At 50.5% G+C, this 25,209-nt stretch overlaps 1 protein-coding gene across 1 annotated transcript; it reads right to left on the bottom strand.

Moving 5' to 3' along the window:
- Positions 1 to 641: 641 nt before the first annotated feature.
- Bpifb1 (BPI fold containing family B member 1) lies at positions 642 to 20,755 on the bottom strand. The gene is made up of 15 exons (XM_052181545.1): positions 20,641 to 20,755; positions 18,682 to 18,820; positions 17,959 to 18,066; positions 17,064 to 17,213; positions 16,381 to 16,462; positions 12,215 to 12,278; positions 10,442 to 10,527; positions 8,905 to 9,084; positions 8,458 to 8,511; positions 7,824 to 7,982; positions 6,176 to 6,243; positions 5,076 to 5,121; positions 4,085 to 4,148; positions 2,795 to 2,871; positions 642 to 790 (listed from the first exon to the last, which is right to left on the bottom strand). Exons 1-15 carry the CDS (start codon positions 20,753 to 20,755, stop codon positions 758 to 760), a joined length of 1,425 nt encoding a protein of 474 aa, XP_052037505.1. The 3' UTR covers positions 642 to 757.
- Between the last annotated feature and the right edge of the window lie 4,454 nt (positions 20,756 to 25,209).

Below are 25,209 nucleotides of genomic sequence, written 5' to 3'. Positions count from 1 at the left end.
GCATTCGAATCTGGTGATCACGTGGTCTGGAACAAATCCCCTTACGGAGACCAGGTGGCACTACAGACCAGAGGTATGGCAGACATGTGCTTTGGTACTGAGTACTGTCCCTTCCCAGACATGACCCCTGTCTTTCTGTGAGGGCTCCTATGTGACTGAAGGCTAGGGCTGGGTATGGGGAACAACCCAGGCTTAATGAACAGATGCCTATTGTCTTGTCTCAGAACCTTGGGGCTTCAGAGAAACCATGGAGACAGTGGCTGTCATGCATGTCTGAATAGGAAAGGCCTTGGTGATAAGGTGTTCCCTGAGGTGCTGTGGAGCCACCAGCTGAGTGCCTCACTTGATCTTCCCCTCAGCTCTGCAAGGTGAGAACCATGATTCTCCCCACTTGACAGAGAAGGGCACAGAAGCCCACCCAGGAAAAGTTACATCCTGTTTGCCCGTCTCCAGAACCATAGGGTTCAGAGAGAATATAACCCACCATACCAAGATCAGTGTTTCCGTGTGACACAGACTTGTTACGGTTGGCTCAGAGGCGTCTGAGCCCCATCCTCATGTCTCTGTCCACTCCACCTGCCAGAGGTGGAGTGACTCCCATGCTGGCCAAAACCACCCTGACAACAGGGGCCACTGGCAAGTGTTTATTAACTGCAGGGGGATAGTCTACATAGCAGGCTTCCACACTCCCGGCTGGGACCTGGCCAGGGCTGGTTGCTACCGTCCAGGTCTTCATCAAGAGGCAGGAGCCAGGATTCTAAGAGGAGGCTGGAGCGAGCTTGAGGGCACCCTGGAATGGAAGGAAGGGGGGTCAAGCTGGATAATTTTCTCCTTTGCTTTGGTTTTTACTTCTTGCTTCTTTGGGGGTTGCCTTGCCTTTGTCTTCCATGAAGGAAGCCCTGGTGTGGGGAACACACTGTGCAGAGCACATAAGGTCGTAGGGGAAGAGTTTGTGTGTGAACAGTAGTATCTTCCAGCAGTCTGTGGCCCAGGCAAAGTATTTGTGTGCAGTGGTTGGATTGTATAGGACAGTTGTCCCCAGTCCCACAGTAGAATGCAAAGAAATATAAAAGTAGATTCCTGGCTGTCTCCAGAGACCCCTGGACACCTGAGTTATGAACAGCCGTCACTTTAAAAAGAAATCAAAACCAAACTAAGTGTAATGATAAAACTTGCTCTGATCTATGTTCTGGCACTATGTAGCAGAGGACTGCCTTGTCTGGCCTCGCTGGGAGAGCATGTGCCTAATCCTTTAAAGACTTGATGTCCTAGGGAAGGGGAATGCAGGGGGCGGGGGTGAGGGGAGGGCAGGTGGGTCAGGTAGAGGGAGCACCTTCTCAGAGGCAAAGGGAAGGAGGGATGGGGTAAAGAACTCTTGGAGGGGGAACCAGGAAGGGGGGCAACATTTGGAATGTAAATAAATAAAACACACACAAAAAGATTGTATTCTGATCTCTTCACAGCTCTCAGCAAAGTAGAGGTGAGCAGTGATCACATGATCCTTGTCACTGTGATATATCGGCTCCTCTCACAGACTGGCTTGAATTCACATCTACTTATTTATTTATTCTCTATTCTCTTCCCTCTGATTTAAATGTATGGTGCCTCCCAGCTATAGAACACAACGAATCCATTGTTGGCTACAGAGGAGCCAATAGAGCGAAACAGGACACTTGGAAGCAGGAGACATGGCTTAGATCTGGGGATTTCGCCATGATTAAGTGGCTCAGGCACTCGGTGGTCCTAACGGGCCGCTTGGGGGCAAACTGGGACTCACAGGAACCACAGGTTTGGCCCCAAAATGCCTCTGTATAGCAGGAGTGAGCACTTTGTCACAGAAGGATGATGGACAAGTCACCCATGGGTGTTCTCATTGCTAAGAGTTTGCTTTTAGCATCTGTCCCTCTAAATTGGATTGAAGTTCTGAGGAGCCAGAGGGTTTTTTCCTACTTTGTTCATTATTGTGGACAGTGTCTACACCAGCTCTGCTGTTAAGGCTGACACTGGAGTGAGGTGCCCGACACAGCCGCAGCCCCTTTCCTAGCAGAGGCCATGGTTGTTCCCTGCTCACGAACCATTCCTTAAGCCTTTAGTGTGTGCTAGGCCTATCACACTGGGGACGTCTGCATGGAGAACTGGGCAGTAACTCTGCTCTGCTCAAGCTGAGGTCACTTAGCCCCACCAGGGGTGTGTGTGTGTGTGTGTGTGTAGCTTGAGATCTGCAGTCCTTGGATGCTATCTCATACCCTAGACCTTCTGACCATCTTTCCTGGAACAGTACCCACCTCAGCTTCAGAGCCTTTGGACTTGCCAGTCCTTTTGATATGACATTTCTCCTATCCGCAGGGCTCACCATCTTGCCTTTCAGGTGACAGCAAGCGTCACCTTTACAGAGAGGCCCTCCCTGTCTATCCTGTCAAAACCAGCAGCCCCTTTCCACCACCAAAGTCTCTCTTCTGAGCCTGCCTTCTTTTACTTCCCAGCTCTCATTTATTTGGTGTGATTTACTGTTCATATAGGTGTCTCTCTTGCTAGAAAATGGGCTCTTCCAGGGGGACAGTATTATCTGTTTCTATGGCTGGAAGCACCAGGAGCCATGCGTGGCACATGTTGCAGCATGAAGAAATATTCCTGCATAAGTGAGTGAAGGCATGACGGTTGGTAAGTGGGGGAGGAGGAGCAGTGACCTTTCACTCACAGGTGCCCACACCTGGACAGGTGACCGCAGGGCTGGGCTGGTGGACTGTAGGCCACTCCCAGCCCAGACAGCCTGTGCATGCCACATGCTTCTCACCTTGCTCACAGACCACACGGCTTTCTCGTATCCCAAGGCCTTGGACATTGACATGGGGACTCCAGTTCTCAGTTTGCCTGAAATAACAAATGCTGTCACAGAGTGTAGTGCCATTGTGGGCATGCTCGCCTCCTGGAGGCGAGCCTGGGGTCTGGCTCACAGGACCTACTCTGTTTCCTTCCTTCTGATTGCCTGTCCTCTACTCCAGCATTCACCCAGCCCTGTCTGGCACCCTCTGGCACCAGCTTCCGGTCGTCCCACAGTGCACCTCACGTTCTTTAACACTCTTGTCATGGCTCCCATCACCCACTGCAGAAGTTCCTCCACCTGAGATTTCCTACTCTGGTAAAGCAAAATTAAAAAGGTGATATCACAGGTACCAGCTCTCCCCACCCCTCACACGTGGTGATGATGTCACAGGTGCCAGCTCTCCCCACCCCTCACATAGGGTGATGATGTCACAGGTACCAGCTCTCCTCACCCCTCACACATGGTGATGATGTCACAGGTGCCAGCTCTCCCCACCCCTCACATAGGGTGATGATGTCACAGGTGCCAGCTCTCCTCACCCCTCACATGTGGTGATGATGTCACAGGTACCAGCTCTCCCCACCCCTCACACATGGTGATGATGTCACAGGTACCAGCTCTCCCCACCCCTCACACATGGTGATGATGTCACAGGTACCAGCTCTCCCCACCCCTCACATGTGGTGATGATGTCACAGGTACCAGCTCTCCCCACCCCTCACACGTGGTGATGATGTCACAGGTGCCAGCTCTCCCCATCACTCAACATGGTGATGATGTCACAGGTGCCAGCTGTCACACACCAGAGATGCTGGCACAGGTACAAGCTCTCTTCATCCCTGACATACATCATCTCCTTCCCACCGCCAAGGAAAGGACTATTATTTATCCTTTCACAGGTGAAGAGTCCAATGCTCAGGAGGAGCAGGGAGCTTGTTCAAAGCCAGCAAGAGGGTTGGGGACTTGATCTCAGTCTGCCTAAGGGCCCCTGAATGTGGTTTAGCTGTCTGTTTGCATATGGTTCCAGCTGGACCTATGAACCTGGTGTCTGCCAGCTCATCCCTGCCTGCTTTAGAACTGGTATATTAAAGGACCAGGCTGTTGAGGGGATGTCAGGCAGGAGAGGTCTTCTCCAGTTGGTGACTATGAATGCTCCACAGAACAGGAAGAGTTAGAACTAGGCTTAGAAGATGGGTGGGCCATAAAGAAAGGGGTCCTGGGTGAAGACAGGAGGTACAGTGGCCTAGGAGAGGCACTCACCATTCTCATTGGGCAGCAGTGTGTATTCAAGGATCTTAGTCAGGGTGTCCTTCAGGACTTCAGGCTGTGAGGAAGAGGGAAGGCATTAAAGGCTCACTGCCAGGTCCTCAGCACCATCTCAGGTTCCCTGGCTTGCCCCCCTTCTATGACAAGAGTATCCAGCAGACATGTTGGAGTACAAGGTCTCCTGTAGACTGAAGCAGCCAGGGTCTGAGCAGATAGACAGGGGAGAGCCCTCACTGCCCTGGAGTGTGGCCCACTGAGAACTCTACACTTAGGGACTTTGTTTCTGCTGGAAGCACCTGAGAGAATTATGCTTTTAAGAGAAGCCAGATGTCCAGATTTTCTCAAATCTTGCAGTAAACTATTGTTTTTCTAAACAAAAAACATAGAAACCAATGGAGGGTCAGATGTAATGAACACCTACAGTCCCAGCAGCCAGAAGGCAGAGGCAGGAGGATTGTCCTGAGTTTCAGGGACAGCTTGATGTACATAATTCCAGGCTAACAAAAATCTACATAGTGAGAACCTGTTTCAAACAAACAAACAAACAGACAGACAGACAGACAAACAATCCCACCACCTACAACAGTAACAACAACAGCAGTAATAACAGCAACAACAAAACCGAAGAAAAGTAAAACAAAGTGAAACCCCAAAGGTGAGGACAAGAGCCAGCCCAGTTGAGCTCTCTGGTTTGGGTTGGGGATTTGGGAAACTGAGGACCAGAGAAGAGGGGTTGCCCAGGGTCAGCAGAGAGGCTTTGTTTTATAATAGAGATTTGTACATGGTTGGTGTTCTCAGCTGTATCTGCATACAGTAGGTGCTCAATAGAAATGGGAGCCTGCAGGCTAGACTTTGAAGGGCAGTGAGGAGACCACCAGCCCACCCCAGAGTTTCCTGTGATATCTTTTTCTAAGCAAATCCTGGTCAGTGTCTCATTTTAGAATGGCCCATTCTGACCCCTTGGAGGTAATCTGTTAATACTTACATCAAACAGTTTAATATCTGAGATCATCAGCTTGATGCGCTCAATACTGTAACAGAAGATGAGAGTGATCCCTTGGAATCTCTGCCAATAACTGTTTATTGAGGACCTGCTATGTGCAAGGCACAGGCAGACTCTCATGCGACAATGGTGAAGCAGGGAAAGTCCTTGTTTCATGCTATTCACATTCTAAAGGGGCTGGGCAGAAATTCACCCAGAAACCAGGGGAGGGATGGTGCACTAGTTAGCTCAAGTCCTTTCTGGGAGGGGTGTTCCTAATTTCCATTCAGGTACTTGTGTAGAAGTGCCAGCCTGGGTGACAGGATTATTTGATTTTATATCTCTGCTATCTATCTATCTATCAATCTATCTACCAACCATCTATCATCTTTCAGTTTTCTATCATCTGCTTATTATCTGTCTATTAATCATCTATCCATTCACCTATGTATGTATGTATGTATGTATGTATGTATGTATGTATCTATCCATCCATCCATCTATCCATCCATCTAATCTTATCTACCATCTATCATCCATCCATGCATCCATCCATGCATCCATCCATGCATCCATCCATGCATCCATGCATCCATGCATCCATGCATCCATCTACCCATCCATCCATGCATCCATGCATCCATCCATCTATACTGAGCTATTATCTCACTCCGTACAGGCTGATCAGAATGTTCCCGAGCCTAACTTTATTGCCGGAACCTCCAGTTGGAGTCCCTGAACTCAGTCTGGGACAGAAGGTGGTAGACCTTGCAGGAGTGGCAGGGGTGCAGAGGCCACTTCCGTGCTGGGCCTCAAGGGTTCGGTATCTAGGCTATTACCTCTTTTGTCTTGAGTTTCAGAATGGGCTCTTTGAAGCCTGGGTGGTACGTGCAGATTAGCCCAGTGGTGGCCAGCCCAGTGGTGGGGTTGGCTTGTCTGTGGCTCCTGTAGAGCCCCTTCATTTTCCATTTGGAATTCAACCCTTAAGGCAGGTCAGACAGGCCTAGTAAGGAAGCCTTCTGCCATCGGCCGTCTCTGGTGCCCCCTAGTGGTGGATTAGAGAAACCCACAGCCTGGGCAGCTCAGCAGTACTTCACATTTACCTGACGTTATTGAAGTTGAGCATAAGCTGGTTGCCTTCTGTGAAAAACTGAGCTTCATAACTGGCCTCCTGCAACAAGACAACCCAGGCCCCAAATCGTTAAAAAAAAAGAGAATGCATCTAGAGGGAGGGTTATACAGGAAAGACTGGGGCTGAGGTAATCTTGGCTACAGGCTCTGTGACCTTGGGAAAAGTATGACCTCTCTGACCTCACTTTCCATGACCTAGTCCTGGTTCACAGGTGCCACTTAAGGCTTGGGATGACACTGCCACCACAGTCAACATGCACGGCCTGCTACTGTGTGACAGGCAGTTCAAGTGGCTTCTTCAATAAGTCCTACCTACACGCCCTATCTGTCCCCTGGTGTACACGGCAAGTGACTGAAGGGCAGAGGTGGCTGGCAGCTCTGGTAAGCCCTGAGCACTGTTAGTAAGACTGCAAAACTCAGAAGCTAAGTCAGCCTTGCCAATTGGGACTTGTGTCAGCTTGACCCAGAGGGCTGCGTGCTGAGCCCCATTATAGTGGAGCTGAGAGAACTGGTTTCCCCTGCAGTGCCTCCCGTTGGCCATGGAGGGGTCATCATGGAGTAAGGTTGGTCTGGGAAGTGGGCTCCCACTGTTTTTCACTGCGAGGCCAAAACTCCAAGATGAACTCTCTGGGAGGTACCAATAAATCTGTAGTGTCAAAGGTACCCCTGAAATCGTGTGGGGGTAGAGCTGCACATAGAGACCCTGCTCTAAGGAGGAGTCAGCTCCTCCACAACAGACACTGTGCCCCCCCCCCCCCAGGGAAGCCTGGCTGGCCTCAATACTCAGAGCCCACCCATGACTCTACCCTTCTCCCGTCCTTTCTGCTTTCCCCTGCATTTCTCTCGGCTGTCTGTGGTTGCTGCCCTACTCTGATCTACTCCTTCCTTCTGGGGGGTGGGGTTGTCTCTCAGCTGTTGAATGTTGCCCATTCTCTGGAAAATACCCCTAGCTGCAATGTAGCCACCTCGACGGAAGTTAGGGTTGGTCCCTCTATCCAGAGGGGCTGCTGGTGTTGTGACTAGCTGATGGCTGCTGGTGCTGTGACCAGCTGATGGCTGCTGGTGCTGTGACCAGCTGCTGGCTGCTGGTGCTGTGACCAGCTGATGGCTGCTGGTGCTGTGACCAGCTGATGGCTGCTGGTGCTGTGACTAGCTGCTGGCTGCTAGTGTTGTGACTAGCTGATGGCTGCTGGTGTTGTGACTGACTAGCTGATGGCTGTTGGTGTTGTGACTAGCTGATGGCTGCTGGTGTTGTGACCAGCTGATGGCTGCTGGTGCTGTGACTAGCTGCTGGCTGCTGGTGTTGTGACTAGCTGATGGCTGCTGGTGTTGTGACTGACTAGCTGATGGCTGTTGGTGTTGTGACTAGCTGATGGCTGTTGGTGTTGTGACTAGCTGATGGCTGCTGGTGTTGTGACTGACTAGCTGATGGCTATTGGTGTTGTGACTAGCTGATGGCTGCTGGTGTTGTGACTAGCTGATGGCTGCTGGTGTTGTGACCAGCTGATGGGCCCCCAAAGTTCTTGCCTCTCGGATCATCACTCTCCCTCCTCCCCACACTACTCGGTGATGCCCCAATTCATAACAATGAACAGAGCGACCTCCAGTCTTTATACTCACGATGCCGAGAGAGAAGAAGGGCCGGGTATCTGCGTTGGTGGGGAACACTTCCAGCACGACACTTTGGGCTGCCGTGGCTCCACCCTCGTTCAGCACAATATGGGGGGTGCTTTGGGTGAAGATCTTCAACATCTGGGTGGGGCCCAGCTTGTCAGCTGCCTGGAAAGACATCAGATCCACACCTGATCACAGTGCCCAGGCCCTTGGTGTCCCCTGTGGGCTTTCTCGGTGCTCCAGGCTCTGTCCTTCCCAGTACCCCCATGTGGAGTACCACCTCCCTTCAGGGATGTTCTCTGGTTTCTTAGCCTGAAGCAGGGCTTAGAATTACCTTCTTCACCCAGCTCCAGGCCATTGTCTGCCTTTCCCTGTATTTCTCTCGACTGCATGTGATTGCTGTCCTATTCTGACCCACCCCTTCCATCTGGAGGAGGGGGGACTGCCCTTGCAATGGGTTGTCACCCCTGTAATCATCAGTTTCAAGCTTCTCCGCTAGACTAAAGAAGTCTCTGGGCTTCCAAGTAGCCTGGTTCCCTTGTGGGAAAGAAGAGAGGAGCCCACATCCGTTCAACCCTGCAGAGACCCAGGAACAGAGTCAGCGAGCACCCAGCAAGCTCTAGGTGGCAAACAGACCCACCTCTGCGTTGATCCCCTTGATGTCCATCTGTAACTGCTTGGCCACATCAGGAATCTGGAGAGGGGACAGGGTGTGAGTCAATTTCATTAATCATACTTCAGTAATAGGATTGGAGTATGAGTTGGCATTCAGGCTCAGGAGAAACAAGGACCCTGATCAGTTAGTGATCTGTGCTATTGGGGTACAGGCACCATCTTTGGATTCCTCAGTATCCAGAGTGCCCTGGAGCTCCCCCAGGATATTTGGAGGAAGAAACAGATACATTTGGTCTCTGAAGGCAGAACCAGGGCCCAAGTTGGGTGTTAAAGGAAGCCTTTGGCTCTAGCATTGAACATCAGAATCAGGGCAGAGAGGATCATTACTGGGAGTTCCCACCTCGGGTCGCTCTCAGTGGGCAGATGGCATGGAGGTAAGTCATCCTCCCCCAACTCCAACAGTGGGGCTTACCACAAATCTGAGCAGGATTACAAGCTCCTCCTTGGGGACCAGGGCGGTCACAATGCCATTCACCAGGTCCTGCCTCACGGTCAGGCTGAAAGGGGCCCCGTCTGGGGTGGTCTCTATCAGGGAAGCTACAGAACTGTTGAACCAGTTGGTTACCCTCGCCTGTGAGTCCAGCAGCTTGGCCTGAGGAGACACAGAGCAGGGCGTGGCTCAAGGACTTTGATACCCCATTGTATCCTGTAACCAATGGGAAGGAAGCAACTGTGCTGAGGGGAGGGTGTTTCTCAGAGTTCTCATGAAGGAAACCTCATCCTAGTACAAACAGGGTTGAGAGGTGGGTCCTTCAGGAGGTGCCTGGCCTTGGGCAATGGTTAGCGCTGTCACAGGAGTGGCCTAGCTTCCTGAGGTGGGAGTAGATCACTGTGAAATAAGCTCAACTCCTGGTTGTCCTGCTCTCACCCTCCTCAACTCTTCTGTGTCCCACCACAGGCAGATGCAGCATGGGGCCTACAACAGAAGGTGTGTCATGTTCCTAGATTCCCAGCCTCCAGGACCACAAGCCCAGTAAACTTCTAATGTTTATCGATCACTCAGGTTCTGTGTTCTGGCAACACAAAATAGACTAAGGCAGTACCGTTCGGTCTGTTTCCCATCCTTGCGTTTGTGTCAGGAAGTTTAGATTGGTGAAGGCAGTGGCTTGTCAGGTACCTGGCAGCCTCCCTCCTGACTCTCTTAGATCACTCCACCCTCCCTTCTCCCACACCTCAGTTTCTTTTTCCACTCTTCCCTCTGTCCTTCTGTCTCACATTTAAAGAGACAGTATATCCCTATGCTTCCCTGGATGGGCCCCTAATGCCTGAGCTCAAACGATCCTGTTCCCTCCCATCTTCAGAGCACCCAGGATGGTGGCTGCATGCTACCCACGCCTGGCCTGCAGCCATAATGCTTGCTTTTCACTTCGGTTTCAATCTCTAAACCCTTTAGGTGAAGGGAGGATTCAAACTGCCACAGAGCAGATGGAACTATCCCACGCCGTGGTTTCCAGGACGCCTGAGAACCTGTCTGGGACTCACACCACCCACAGCATGTGCAGTGAGGGATTTTATGGAAGCCCATTGTTACTGAGCATCCTCTGTCTGGGAAGCCAGTGTGGTCTCATCCTGTTGTCTCCTAAGTATAACCACTTATATTTTATAGCCATGGAAACAGAAAGGAGAAACCTGCCCAGAGCTACATAGCCAGAGTCATGGGTCTGGGAGTTAGGGCTGTATGATCCTTGAGGATGCTTCTGTCTTGAGACCATGTTGAGGTGTCATCAGAAGTTTGAGGTTGGGCAGGAGCTTACCTGAGGGAAAGACCCATGCACACACAGGGTCGAGGTCTGAGGTCAGGCAAGGAGACATGATCTACCTGCTGGCCTTCACAGGATGCTTAGTGTATGATGCATGCCCTGATGATGTGTAGATGTCGGTCCCTGGGTAGTCACAGAGGAAGAGCTGTCCCTAATGTCCTCGGTATGCTTTGAGGTCTGGACACTCACCTTCAGGTTGAACAGGATATTACTGTCCTGGATAGCAGGAGACAGAAGGCCAAACTCCAGCGCTCCAGGGCTGAGGGCAATGGGTGCTGCTCGGGGCAAGGAGAAATGCTGTGAGGATGGAGGGTGTGGTTGTGTAGGGTGATTTTCTACTGCTTCTTTCTGGCCATTAGGGGCACTGCCAGAGTCAGGAGAAATGATGCTGTTGGTGGTAACCATGGTAACCGTTGCAGGGATCACTCCAAACACCAGCACAGAGCTAGACTTTTCCTGTGTTTAAAACCTGTGCTTCCCCCACCTAATTGTAACCCATTCCTCAAGGCAGGTGGGAGCTGGGATTGAACTCTGGTGTGCACTCACTAGTTCACCATCATCTGTATCTGCCTTGGTTTCCCCCACTTGGTGGACAGGTGGTAGAGACATCTCATCTGCCTAGATGTTGAGTGGAGAGTGAGAGTGTGTGGGTTGGTCCCTGCCCTGCTTCAGCCCTGTCACTGAGAACAGAGCAGCTAGACAGACTTGGGAATTCCTATGACGTTAGTGCCTTCTAGCCTTGGCTCTAATCTCTCTCTCTCTCTCTCTCTCTCTCTCTCTCTCTCTCTCTCTCTCTCTCTCTCTCTCTCTCTCTCTCTCTCAGACACACACACACACACACACACACCTAATTGAAGCAGAAAGAATCAGGTCCCAGCCTTCCCTACCATGAGTCTCCTGTGTGAGCTTAGAGGTGGCATAGCCATAAGCCTCAGTTTCCCCATATGTGCAGCTGGACAGTTGAGTGCACTGAGGAGGTGAGATGGTGCATATACAGGGCCTAGCCTTGGACTTAGCCCTCGTATACTCTAGGAGCTTAGTGATTTGTTCTGTTCTTCCCATGCCGCTATGGCTACTCTTTGATGTGCCTCTTTAGATTTTAAATCATAACATGGTAGCATTTTCTTCCCCTTTGTTGATTCCTATTATGAGGGGGTTGAGTAGGACCAATTTCTAAGGCTGAACATAGAAGTCCATGTCTTCTCTTTGCTATTCTCAGGGAGGGAGAAATGATATTTGTTCTGGACACACAGCTCACCTGTACCTTTGTTACCTCCTTTCAGAATCACACAAAGTCAGTCTACCATCCATCTGTCCTTCTGTCTGTCCATCCGTCCATCTATTCATCCATCTGTCCATCTAGTGTGTATTTATTTTTAGGCAACTCTGTGTCAGGCAGAACTTCTCCTGCATGCCCAGAACTTTTCTATAACCTTTAAATGCTGACTATAATCCTTTGAGGTTGGGAGGTAGAAAGTCTCATTTTATAGATGATGAAACTGGGGACAAGGAGGGGGAGTGACTCCCCCACAGTCAAGGAGCAGGTCAGCACTGGAGCCTCATGTAGAGCAATGGTTCTCAACTTGTGGGTCACGACCCGTTGGGGTTGATCCACCCTTTTATAGGGGTTGCCTAAGACATCATAAAACACAGATATTTACATTATGATTTATAACAGTAGCAAAATTATAGTTAGAAAGTTGCAATGAAAATAATTTTGTGGTTGGGATCACCACAGCACGAGGAACTGTATTAAAGTGTCACAGCATTAGGAAGGTTGAGAACCACTGCCTTGCTCATATACGGTGCTCATGAGGTGGAAGCTGCGGTGTCTTGGCAGGTGCCTGAGCACCTGTGCTGGCCCAAGGTGCTGAGAGGGTGTGGTCTCTCCTGGGTAAAGGTGGGGCCTGAAGGCTAAGCCTGCAGTCAAGGGAAAGGCAGTGCAGACAGCAGAGCCCCTACCTGTTGCCATTCTCAGGAAGTCTTCGTACATGTCATCGAAGGCCTGCTGGATCACAGGGCACAGCTGCAATAGCGCAAAGTCAGGGCTATTAGTGAAGAGCCAGCCCCTTGCCTACTGCCTCCCAGGTCTGCTCTCCTCCTAGTCTCACTGTAAAGCCCCGCCAGTCCAGTGCTCATCTGTGGAGTCGAGGACTCACAGATTTGCCCATCTCTGTCCCACCGTGCTGTTCAGCAGCTACAGCTGTCCTGAGGTCCTTTTGCCAATGGTTTGCTCTTTGCCTTGTGTCCAGTTGTGCCTGGCCTGCAAGCTGCCCTCGACAGGACACTCATGAGTACTCAAAGAAGCCAATGATTTCCTTAGAGGAAGTCTGCCATGTCAGACTCTAGAACAGAGGGCCAGCTGGGCTGTCCCACCCAATACTAGGCAGTTTCTATATCTTTTGGTGAGTTTCCAGCCCCAGAAGATAGTCCTGTGACATCAAGGAGTTCTCTGTATAACGTGGACATGAACACTCAACCTGGGACAATTTTGGTCTCTGGCAAGACATTTTTTAGTTATCATAATGTGGTAGGCGAGCCATACTGACATCTAGTGGACAGAGGCCAAAGATGCTACTAAATATCTTACCTAGCAGCCCAGCTCTGCCCCACAAAAAAATATTGGTAGCCCTAAGAGTCAGCAGTGTGGATTTAGTGGTTCTGCTGAAAGGGGGCCAGGGAGACTGGAGTAAACATCTGCCTTGCCATCTTTAGGACCTGCAGATCTTCTGTCTGATGCTGAGCCGCTCTGATGGGAGGACCATCTAGTTGGGCACTCCCTTCAACATTCTTGTGTGCTGGCAGTGCATTTTGAGAGATGCTAACTTTTCTTGTGAGCAATGTTTCCCTGCTTCCATTGGCTTTCACAACCCATGACCCAGAGAGGAGAAGGAATAAAGGATATTTCCCCCTCCCTCTCCAATACCCCAACCTTCACTTCCTTCAGCCCTGGCCACATATTAGAGTCTGGGACACAAGGGATCCCACCAGACCTGCTGCTTTTGAATCTAGGCTGGGATGGGGCATCCATGTTTTATAGCCTTCAGGTAGTCCTGAAGCACAGGCTATATGAGTCGTGTCCACACTGACAGGGCTCCCTTCCTTCCCCGGTGAGGTGAGGCCTTTCCTGAATGCTCTGCCTGCCTTCCTTCATACCCCTGTGACCCACAGCTGTGACCACTGCACCCCGCCTCAAGTGACCGTGCAAACCTACAGGTCAGACAGCTTAGAATTCCAAGTTCATGCCACTTCTTCTGCTGGAAAATTTCTTTTCTATTCAAATATGATTCTGACTAAATTTTTGAAAATATTTGTATCTGGGCCCTACTTTAAGAAACTCCATCTTTAAACAGAAAAATAAAATTCTTAAAACTATGCCTGCCGGTCATATTGGCACATACCTTGGGATCCCCACCCTTGGGATATGGAGGAAAGAGGATCAGGGATTGAAGGCCAGTCTGGACTACATGAAATCCTTTCTCCCACTCCCAAAACTCTCTTATAAGTGTTGGGAACAGGCTGTGTCCTTCCCTAAAAAAACTGGAATAAAAGAACCTGCATTCCCCTGGGCCAGATGACCAAGGTCTGGCAAATTGCTGCCCATGAAACCCATGAACCTGAGGATTTATTGTTATTCAGCAAATTCTTACATTGTAGAAAGACATGTATGTCTTTGTCTATGTTTCTGGCACAGAATATCACTACAGTAAGAAAAGATCATTTAACAGAGTGATTTCTTTCAATCTCCCTTTAAAATCACCTTTTGGATATGCACCCCTGCTAATGCTCAGGGGTTTAATGGTCTAATAACAATAAACTGTTTGCTTGACTTGGAAGTCATATATATCTACTTATTTTCCCTCTGTCTGCTGACCTTTCCTCTCCCCTCTTCTAAGAAGAACTAGGAGTAAACCTTCCCTTCCCTTCTCTTTCCCTTCTTCCCTCCCTTCCTCCCTCCCTCCCTCCCTCACTGAGGATTGATCCCAAGCTTCACACATGTAGGCAAGTGCTTTACCACTGAGCTGCATCTCCAGCTCTTTTACTTTTTATTTCGAGGAAGGACTTTGTCAAGTTGCACAGGCTGGCTTTGAACTTGCTTTGTAGGCCAGGCAAACTTTGAACTGTGGCCCTCCTGTCTTAGCCTCCCAAGGAGCTGGGATTCTGAACCTTTTCCAGACTAGTCAATATTGTTTCTTAAATTAATCCTATAAAATATAAGATCCAGGGGCTAGAGAGATGGCTCAGCTGCTAAGAATGTGTGTGGTTTTCCAGAGGACCCAACTCACAGCACCTACTCCAAGCAGCTCAAACCTGCCTGCAGTTCCAGCCCCTGGAGTCAGACACACCTGGCTTTGGTGGTCACCCATGTATGTAGAATAGATTCCTTCTCTCATACACATCCGAATACATAAGATTAAGAATAAAGTAGATCTTTTTAAATAAAATCTCATTTGAGATTTCTTCTTTATTCTCACTCTCTTTTTTTGTGGTTCTGTACTTTGTATGTTAAGAAAGTGCCTTATCACTGGGGTACACCTTTAACCCTTAGATTTTTGATATTTTGAGACAGGGTTTCTCTGTGTAGCCCTAGCTGTCATGGAACTCACTCTGTAGACGAGGCTGGCCTTGAACTCAGAGATCTGCCTGCCTCTGCCTCCCAAGTGCTGGAACTAAAGGCATATGCCACTACTGCCTGTCTACAGCATCTTGAATTTACAATGGAAATAACTAATCAATATGGATGAATCTACTTACAACATTTCAGTTTACCCGTGGCATAGTAAGGGCGTATAAAATGAGAGTCACTGTGTTTGCAGCTATCTTCTGCTGTAGAATACTTGCCTAATAGGTGTAAAGGCCTGGGTTCTATCCTCCCCAATCCCCTACACACAGCCTGAATTTACTGACTCAGAAGAAATAAACAGAGCTGGATCTGGTGGACTGCAGTGCTTACAAACCACAGCTGGATGGCTGAGCATGCCACAACCTGATTATGACAACACTTCAGGGCAAAATATGGGATGATCAGGGATTTCTGGCTTTGTTTTAAAAATCAAAGTATATATACTTACATAAAACATATTAAAATACATTTAACAAAGGCGGAAAACCCACCCTTTCCTAGGTATTTTGCTCCATATCCCACTACTGTTTATTGCTCTTGAGGTACTGCCTACTACTGTCTGAAGCTCTTGAGGTAATGTCTGCTGTTTGGAGCTCTTGAGGTAATGTCTACTGTCTGATGCTCTTGAGGTAATGTCTGCTGTCTGATGCCCTTGAGGTAATGTCTGCTGTCTGGAGCTCTTGAGGTAATGTCTGCTGTCTGATGCTCTTGAGGTAATGTCTGCTGTCTGGAGCTCTTGAGGTAATGTCTACTGTCTGATGCTCTTGAGGTAATGTCTGCTCTCTGATGTCCTTGAGGTAATGTCTGCTGTCTGGAACTCTTGAGGTAATGTCTGCTGTCTGATGCCCTTGAGGTAATGTCTGCTGTCTGGAGCTCTTGGGGTAATGTCTAATGTCTGGAGCTCTTGAGGTAATGTCTGCTGTCTGGAACTCTTGAGGTAATGTCTGCTGTCTGGAGTTCTTGAGGTAATGTCTACTGTCTGATGCTCTTGAGGTAATGTCTACTGTCTGATACCCTTGAGGTAATGTCTGCTGTCTGGAACTCTTGAGGTAATGTCTGCTATCTGGAGTTCTTGAGGTACTCTCTACTGTCTGTTGGGAGACAATACTACACAGAAGCATGCTACTGTGTACCTTCTTCCAGTGCTCCATGACATCCATAATAGACAAAAGTCAGCCTGAAGGTAGGATTTATAACTGGCAAGTCAGCAAAAGCTACAGGTAGGGTTCCCTCCCTCAACCCTTTTTGAGATAAGTGTTAAAACCTTGACCAGAGAGTGATCAAGGCCTCCTGAACTTTTGGGTTTCCTGTTACCTTGACCTCAATGATCTTGTTGGGTCAGTGGCTCAGTTCATTGGCTCAGTAGTTCTTTGCTTTGTTGAAGGAATTACTCAGTCTGAAAGGATTCCACCCAAGGAGACAACTCATATGCTACCAGCTTGTAGTTCCACCCTAGTCCTACAGGGGTGCCATCTCCATGGGCCAGAGGCTTGATTTTACTCACCTGGTTTTTCACTATTTGGGGCAAGGCTGGCATCAGGAGATTCATAACATTCTTTGCCAAGGAGTTGACCATGAAGGAGAGCCTTTGGCACAGGAGAGCAGGAGATTAGGGGGCTTATAAGAGAGGATTGTCCCTGCTTTATAGAGGTGACATGGAATCCTAGGAGGAAAGTGCTTGCTCAAGCTCGCTCAAGGTGTTAGCCAAGGCTGTGGCAGAGGCTGAGCTGAGGATATTGTCCAGGGTATTGTTTTTATACAAATCTGTGCAGATTAGGATACAGGGAGCTGATGGGTCCCCTGGAGGTGACATTGCACTCTTATGAGTGGGTCATGCTTGCTGCCTGTACTAGGAAAGTGAGATACGGGAAGGTGATTTGCCCAACATCACCCAGGCTATCAAGGGAGAAGGTAAGCTTGCTTTGGGCTCACCTAGGCCTGCCTGGGTGGTCTGGGAGCCCTAAATGGAGCCGCTGTTCTGTCTGCAGGTGTTTCCCCATCCCTACCCTCCCACTTACACCTACTTCCATACCCACCCTCCCAACCCGGTAGCATGCCGCTATTGCTGCTTCCATCTTTCCCTTTGGCATCTGGATTCCCTGGAAGGAGCCCCAGATCTAGATAGAGTCAGAGGGACACATGCTTAACCCTAACCCTCCTACCAGCATGATGGAGCCCAGCACTCACTTGTGAAGCAGGCTGAGGCTCAGGGAGCTCTCATTGCTGGAGCAGTCGCTGAGGTTCAGGCGGGTGGGGCCACTCTTGCTCCTCTCCACCCGGATGAGGGCTTGGACCTCCGTTCTCATTTGGAACTCCACTATGGTCTTAATCAGTGGCCTGTGGGGACAACAGCAGTGAGAGTGGGTGCTGCTGAAGTCTATGTGGGAGCCATAGATGGCTGGCTGTCCTCACTGTCTCTGTGCTGGTTCCCATCATCCCTCCCACATCTTGAGTCCTGGAGTTCTCTCATGATCTTACCACTTATGGATGCCATGGGATTCCAAGTCACACCACAGTGTTCCCCGCCCCCACGCCCCTCCCCCTTCTGCCTGCCTCTTTCATACCTTGTCATCTTGGCTGCTGATTGTTCCAGGTTATTATGGGAACAGACCCTGAAGTCATCCTTGATCTCTCTCTCCGTATCCGACTCACAGGGATCCCTGTTGTGTCTGCCTGCTTCCAGCTCATAGCTAGAGTCTGTTTACTCCTCCGCTCATTTGTCTTAATCCTGGGCCTCAGCCATCTCTGTCTCCTCTAGAGCTGTTGCAGGACCTTCCCTGTGGCATTCCCGCCTCAGCCCTGCGCCAATCTCCTTAGCTCAGACCTTCTGTTGCTCTTGGCCCTCATACTCCACCAAAGCTGAGTTCTCATCTTGTCCCATGAGGCCCTGCACCCTCAGTCCCCAGTGGCTTGCTGAACTAGACTCTAACCACTACCCACTCCTTCCCTTCTCTTTGTCATTCCTGCCTCAGGGCCTTTGCACTTGCTCTTCTAACATTGGGATTTGTTTCTAGATATCTGCATAGAGAGTGAACAGATGAAACCGTTAGGTTAGCAGTGTCTGATTCAGGGCGACACTCACGTGTTTAATCCAGCCACCATGTCCAGGGGGATTCTGACTACCAGCTCCTGGTCATAGGCTGAAGGCTGCACAACCAGCTGGAGGATGTTAGCAGAAGTGACCTTCATCCTGGACAGGGTGGAGGGGAGTGAGAACCTTGTTTGCGCTCAGACGAGTGTCATCCCCAGGCCTCACCCATTCTTTTCCCTGACTCCCTCACACCTGAGCAGAACCTGGACCCCAAGCCTAGTTTACTAATCCTTTCCATCATGGCCACACCTCTGTCTCTCCCCTTCACCGCCGCTTGCCTCTCTTCAGGTTCCTTGGCTTCTAGCCTCAGCCTGTTGGGCTGACAGTAAGCTCCTCTGTGACCTGACCCTCCTGTCCTGTCATTCTTTGCTGTTGGGTTTGACTTGTGTGACTCTTGTCCCTCCGTGGTTTTGCCCCATTGGTCCCTTTGCTTGAAATGTCAGTTTCTTGGTGTCCCTGGCTTAGCCATGACCTCCTTTACAAAGCACCTCCTGGTTCCTGCACTCTCCCACCGGGGGCCACCTTCCTATGTGGCTGCTCTCTTAGAGGTACTAGTGACACTGCCTTATGGTCACTACTAGCCATTCTGGGGGACTTTTCGAAAGAGGGACATAGTCTTGTCCATCTTCACTACTGTTCGTTGACTGACAGCTGCACAACTTGTCGGCAGAGGTGTGGGGAGGAGATGGCCCCAGTGCTGTCCTGTCCACTCACCAGATGATGTATCTCAGAACGGTGTTCACGAGGTTGTCCAGTATGCCGATGCTGCCAGACTTATCTTGCATGGCTCTGAGCAGTGGCAGCTCCTGGAGGATGGCAGTGGCATCGTGGTCCTCCAGTGCCTGGGTCAGGTCTGCAGATAGACGCAGGGGTTAGATGTCAGGAGGGGGCGGGGAAAGTAGCCTAGCAGTGACTCCGGGTTGGATGTGACATGAAGTGAAGGCTCCGCCCTTTCAGCCTGATCATCTTCACCATGTAGACATCCCTGAGTGGACAGTGAGACTGGAGATAGTGGGAATCATCACACTCAGAACGCCACCAGTCACTGCGGGGATGCTGGACCTGTGTCTTTCTAGCTAGCACCAAGTACTTCTTGAACTGAGCATTCCGTTGGGGACAGTTTTGTGGCCAAGACACACCTGATAACGATCTTCCAGCACTCTCTGTGTTTGCCCTATTGTCCAAAGTGCCTCAGGTGCTGAGCAGAGGAAGGAACAAATGGGAACAAGGGCCCTGGGGCTGGTCCCTGCCGGCTTTTCACGGGTGGCCAGGGCCCATTTCATAGGCAGTGTACGGCAGCTGTGCCAGCTCTGTGCTGATGGGGATGGACCTATTACATTTTATCTTTGCCACTTGGCAGTCTTAAACCCCATCAGCACAGGCTTTCGCGGGACGTGGAGTGGAAAGTCCCCAGTGCATGCCTCTTATCAGCCCCTGCAGCGTCACTGCCCAGGTGATGCCAGCTGGGCTCCTGAAGGCTGGGAGTAAATTTCGAGGGTCCCTGGCAAGCTTCCAGGGGCCACCCAGAGATGATCCCCCTGAGAGATAAAACAACGTCTCCCTCCAGGGACAAGGATGCCATCATTTCAGGAATGTGCTCCACAGCTCCTGTTTGCCAACAGCGGGTCAGCGGGTCAGCACTAGCCTAGCACAACCTAGCAAGCTTCCCTCCACCCAACAATGAGTCATACCCAGTCCCATGAGCCCTGGGATGGGGTCTCCGATTCTGAGTTTGTTCTGTCCTTGGACGCCACCTCATTTCCGGGTGCCCTTTAGAGTTCATTTTTTTTCACTCCCCTCTTAGGGTAAATCCTCCTTCCTTTGATGCCACATTATGTTTATTTACATTAAACACCCCACCCCAGGTTTATAGTGTGGCCTTTTGACTTCTAATGGAGTTCATTAATACAGTTTCCTCGTGGCTCCTGGTACTCAGTGGTCACTTGCTTGGGTGGGCCCACTGACTTCCCTGCAGGGGATCCTGGGAATCTCCTCTCAAACTACCATTGGTAATAACTCCGTGGCTGCAGACTTTCACTGTGGCTGCTCACCCCAAGGGCCCCACAGCTCACATACCACATGCTTGAGTCATTGTATTAGCCTTAGGCCATTTGCGTCCCTTAGCCTTTGAAACAGTGCTTGTCTACCAAGTCATTGCCACATTACCATAGGAGACATGTACCAATGCCTGGGTGGGAGATGCTGCCAAGTGTCCTCTGACACACAGGACTGTGTCCCATGGCAGAAACGCACTGGAGAGAGGGCTGACTCGAGAGCCTGGGACTCTCTTCAGTTCCTATGGTATTGGGAGTTCCTGTTGGCCCAGGGAGGAAGGCCTTCCCATGTCCTTACAGAGAATAAGCTTAGGTCCAGGGCCAGGCCTAAGGTCATGGATTTGGAGTAGCGAACCCTTGTGTGGGACTGAAGTCACCAGATTCGGCCCACTAGTAGGTGCTTGGAATAACACTGTCTGAGGACATCTTGGCACCATGGGCTCTTGAGGTCATACGATCCCAGACCTTTTACCTCAGTCATTACTTGTCTCTCTCAAGCCCAGGGCTCCACCCCTGCCTGCTACTTTCCTTTGATGAGGAACTCCCTTCCTTTTGGAGGACTGCTCCATCTATCTGCCCCTTGCTCTGTGGTACCGAGGTCTGGGGGCCCATGACTTACGTTTCTTGATGACTTCTGGGCCAAGGTTGAGTACTGCAGGGGCATAGAGGTTAGCTTGGACCAGTGTGGCTCCCAGCAAACCACAGAGGAGGGTGAAAATCCATGGGCCGCTCATCTTCCTGGGTGTCACTGAGAAGTAGGCAGCAGGTAGTAGGGCCTGTGGTAAGCACAAGGGTCCTGTTAGCTGGACAGAGGGGCCCACAGGAGGCACATAATGCCTGGTAGCCTGGGGTAGTGTCCAGGAGAGACATTCAGGGCAGTGGTTAAGAGCCAAGGCTTAGCTGTACATCCTTGAATCATCACGGGTTCTCCTCTGGCACGTGGGCATGGAGGAGCTTCGATCCACAGTCTCTGTGATTAACAGTATGTAGAAATCACTCAGTGTGTCGTCTTTCCCACAGGAACAACGTGGCAGACATTAGCCATTTCCTTGTAGAAAACCCACAAGGATCTCCAGAAGGCTGGCTCCAGTTTGCCCATAGCCTCTCAGACAGAGGCTGTTCATTCACTCAGCAATTATGTATGAAGCACCATAGCCAGGCTCTGTGCTGGGCGTAGGGATAGTCAGGAGCCGGCAGCAAGGCCCTTCCTTTCAGAGCGCTCAGCACGGAGCAATGCTCAGAGCAGCCATTTCTTGTTCACCTCCACTCTCAGCAATGGTACTTCCTGGGAGAAGTACTGTGGTGCTGGGGTGTCTGTCCCCAGACAACCTGCCACCCTCCACAGGGCAGAGAAGCGGCCCCTCCAGCACTGGTCAGTCTTCCTGCCCACACTCCCTACATGGAGCTTCAGATTTCTGCAGACTGTTAGAGAAAAGGGAGACATGGTCCTTAGAATCCGTGTGCCCTTACCTGCCTCAGAAGGTTTCTTGTCACCAAAGACAAATGTGGCACTGGGTGACGTGTTGGTTGTGGAATGCCATGAGACACTAGTCAAATTAGAGTTCTTGACCAGGATGTGTGCTCTAGGAGGAAGGACCTTGCTACCCATTCCTGTCTGTGTCCCTACACCCAGCATAGAGCCTGGCTGTGGTGCTTCATACATAAGGGAATGAATGAGTGAATGAATGGCCTCTGAGAGGCTGTGGATGAACTGGAGCGAGCCTTCTGGAGATCCCTATGAAGCCACAGGATCTCCAGCCCTGAATGTCAGCACCCTGAGGGGGAAGGGGACATGTTGTGGGCCTGGGAGTCAGATAGCTCCCAGCAGGAGGCCTTATTCCATGGCTGGCTCGGTGACCGTGGACGAGTGACTTAACCGTCTGGAGCCTCTTCTCGGCTGGCTAACAGGAGATGATGTTAGCCCTCAGGAGGGCAGCGGTGATGTGAATGCATCTGCAGCTGATATTGCTCATGAATGCTATTGAGCATGACAATGAGCACTGTGACTACTGGGTTTGGGATCCGAGGAAACCACACGGCAATCAAAGCCAGAGGGTGGAGCTGACAACCTGCTCAGTTGACAAAGGTGACCATGCCATCAAATGGTGTCTTTGTCTTCCAAACACTTTGGACCCTGTCTACCACCTTCTCCTGCCCCCTGCTCAGCCTCCAGATCAGAGGGGTTCTAAACCCAGACCCTGTAGCATTGCCTCTTCTGGGAGATACTGTCTCCCCCAAATCTCAGCCTGTGCCCATCCGCCATTTGTTCCTCATCTCCTGCCCTTCTCACGGACCTACTATGTGGTCCAAAGCTCCATCCTCATTTTGGACACACTGCATGGTCCTCAACGCCTGCCTTCTTAGAGACATACCACGTGGTCCATAGTCCCTGCCCTCTTCATGGACCCACTATGTGGTCCTCAGCCCCTGCTCTGTGTATAAACCTCACATGCTCCTCAGCTCCTGTCCTTGTCATGGACTTACTATGTAGTCTGCAACCTTCTTTTTAGACCCACTATGTGATCCGTAGTCTGTCCTCATCATGGACTCACTATGTGGTCCTCAGCCCCTTTCCTTTTCGTGGATGCCTTTTGCCCCTCTCTGGCATCCATTCAGCTTTGCACCTTCCACACCGTCTCTTCCAGGAAGGCTTTCTGACTCTTTGTTTGGTCCTGGGCCTTCTTTAAACACAGCAAGCCCACAGTGGTCACCTGGGAGTTCTTTGAGGGTTGCTGCGGCAGATGTTTCTCTCTGTCCCCAGCAGCAGCTCAGCACACACAGACATTGCACAGTCACCGTGTGCAGAGTGGTTTGAAGTTCCTAGACTGAGGACTGGAACAGCCAATGTGTCCTATGCTTCCATCTTTGCTCATGGCTTCTGGATGAGAGCACCAGCGCCTCCCTGCCTCTCTCTTTGACCCCCAGAAACCATAGCTGAGAGGGGCATTATCAGGCTCAATTCTTGTTCAGCAGTTGGGCTAATCTCAGCGAGTCCTCTCTGTGAGGAACCTTCCTGACAGTCCAGGGTTCTAGACCCTCCTCACGTTTTACCTGAATGTGCTGGAGTCCTGGGTCTGCCTGCTCCTCTCCTGTGGTGGGTTTAGAGACCCAGCCTTTTATCTTGCATCCAGACTTGGGCAGCCACCATGAGCATGTGGGCCAAGACCTCAGGCTGGGCCAAGGTCTCCAAGGTAAATATTTGCAGCTCTTGGTGAACCAAAGCCCTTCCTGGAAGCAGTCTTGGAACTCCAGCTTCCTGAGGGTTAGAGAAAGGAGGGTCCAAGCTGCCTGGAGGGACACGGGGAGCACTTGGGCATACGGCAGGCACACAGCATGGAGGGACATGGGGAACACTAGGGCATACAGCAGGCACACAGCAAGCCTTACAAGGGCTCCCTGCATCCTGGAAAGTCACTGTTACAGGAACATGAAGTGGTCTTTGCGGCCTCTACAGCCAGAAGAGTGAGAATCTGCAAGGGACAAGAAGGCAGTTCGGTTCAATATGGCTCTAGCCGGCGTTAGCTCAAAGTTCTGAAATCTGACCTGAGTAGACTATTTTAGGCATATTTAAGCACAGGACTCTTTGGTGAAAACTTATTTGACAATAATGAAGTCAATTTCACATCCACAACAAAGCATATGTAAGTCTCCCTGAGGATCAAAGTAAGCTAAATGAGGATCAGTTATGACTGCATTAGAACTCTTATAAAGTTCATGAAGATAGCGTCTATAGATTGACTGAGGAAAACAAATTTGCAATAAGGGTCTTGGGGAGGGTCTGGTGCTGGAAACTCTAGCCACACCAATTGACCAAAGGTTACCAGGCTTATAAACATGCCCTCTCTGAGCCTTTTGGGTGGATTACAGGCTGTACATTTCTTTCCCTGAAAGAACAACTTGAATGTTCAACATTCCAGGTTCCCCTAGTATTTATCTGTGAGCCCAAGGCCCTCCATGCCGCCAGCAGGACTGTGATGAGCATAGCAGCAGTCCTGATAAACATCACCTTATGTTTTCCATCAGTTAGTTTGATGGTATCATCCTCATGCATGGTAAACCAGTCACTAGTCCAAGGAGAAATCTGGCTTCAAAACCCATCCAGGGACAGATATCTCCACAGCATGGTGAGGCAGGATGAGTGTTGGGGACACAGCAAGGCCAAGCCCTGGATTCACCTATCAAGGTGAATATACTTGAAGTGACTGGGGCTCGAGTCTCAGTTTCCATACATGAAATGGACATACTCAGGCTCCCCTGTCTTACAGGGCACATAGCTGAGGGCGTGGCCTACTCAGAGGAATGCTCAGTAGCACTGCAGTTGGGGCTCTTGTCATTGTTACTGCTTACAACAGGATGAGGTTCGTAGAGGAGTGATTAGTCAGGGCAACCACATGGAAGGGAGGGAGGCACGGCCTTGCCCATCACACCCACGTCCATGCAGCAAGGACACCACATCTCCACCCACTGATTCCTTTAAGGGACTAGGTGTGAACCCCTCCCTCACCCTGCTACTTCTTTGCTCTGCTTCCCTGGGAGAAGGGTTTCACCTCCCAGGGCCTCTATAACCTCTCTGGTAAAATGGGGGTTCATGGGAGTGCTGGCTGCCAGGCTGAGCTATGGGCCATGTGCCCTTGTCATAGCCCTGTCACAGGTCACTTTGTGGCCTGAGATGCTTCATTTACACTGCCAGGAAGGCAGTGGATGTTTGTGGAGGTAAAGAATAATGAGCAATGGACCATGGGCCCAGGGACAAGAGTGAACTGGCCGGAGGGACCCTTGTTACCCCTGCCTGGACACAGGCTGGTCTCACTTAGCCATACAGCGCCAGATAAGAATTAACAATTCTGTTTTTTTTTTTTTCACAGCAGACCGATCGTGATTTGTTCAAGGTCACAGGCCCAGGGGTGTCAGGGAGGGACCTTGAGCCCACTCACCTAGTGCAGGCCACACAGTCCTGACCACTCTGTCCTGGTGACTCCTGGTTAATGTTAGGGTCAGTAGGGATTTTGATGTGACCTTTGGACACATGTCTTGGCTTCTATTTGGAAGTGGTAAACTATGGATTAGGGCCAGGAGATTCATTGTTAAGTCTTGTCCCATCTGTATGATGAGAGAGGGGCAGTGTTCCTGAGGTCGTACAGTCTCTGTCAGGTCATGGAGGGAAGTGTGGTTTGCATCCTGCCGTGTC

Source organism: Apodemus sylvaticus, chromosome 5 (assembly GCF_947179515.1).
Source record: "Apodemus sylvaticus chromosome 5, mApoSyl1.1, whole genome shotgun sequence".
NCBI classification, from domain to species: domain Eukaryota; kingdom Metazoa; phylum Chordata; class Mammalia; order Rodentia; family Muridae; genus Apodemus; species Apodemus sylvaticus.
The sequence above is the reverse complement of the archived record's forward strand: the minus strand, read 5'-3'. Positions and strand labels throughout refer to the sequence as shown.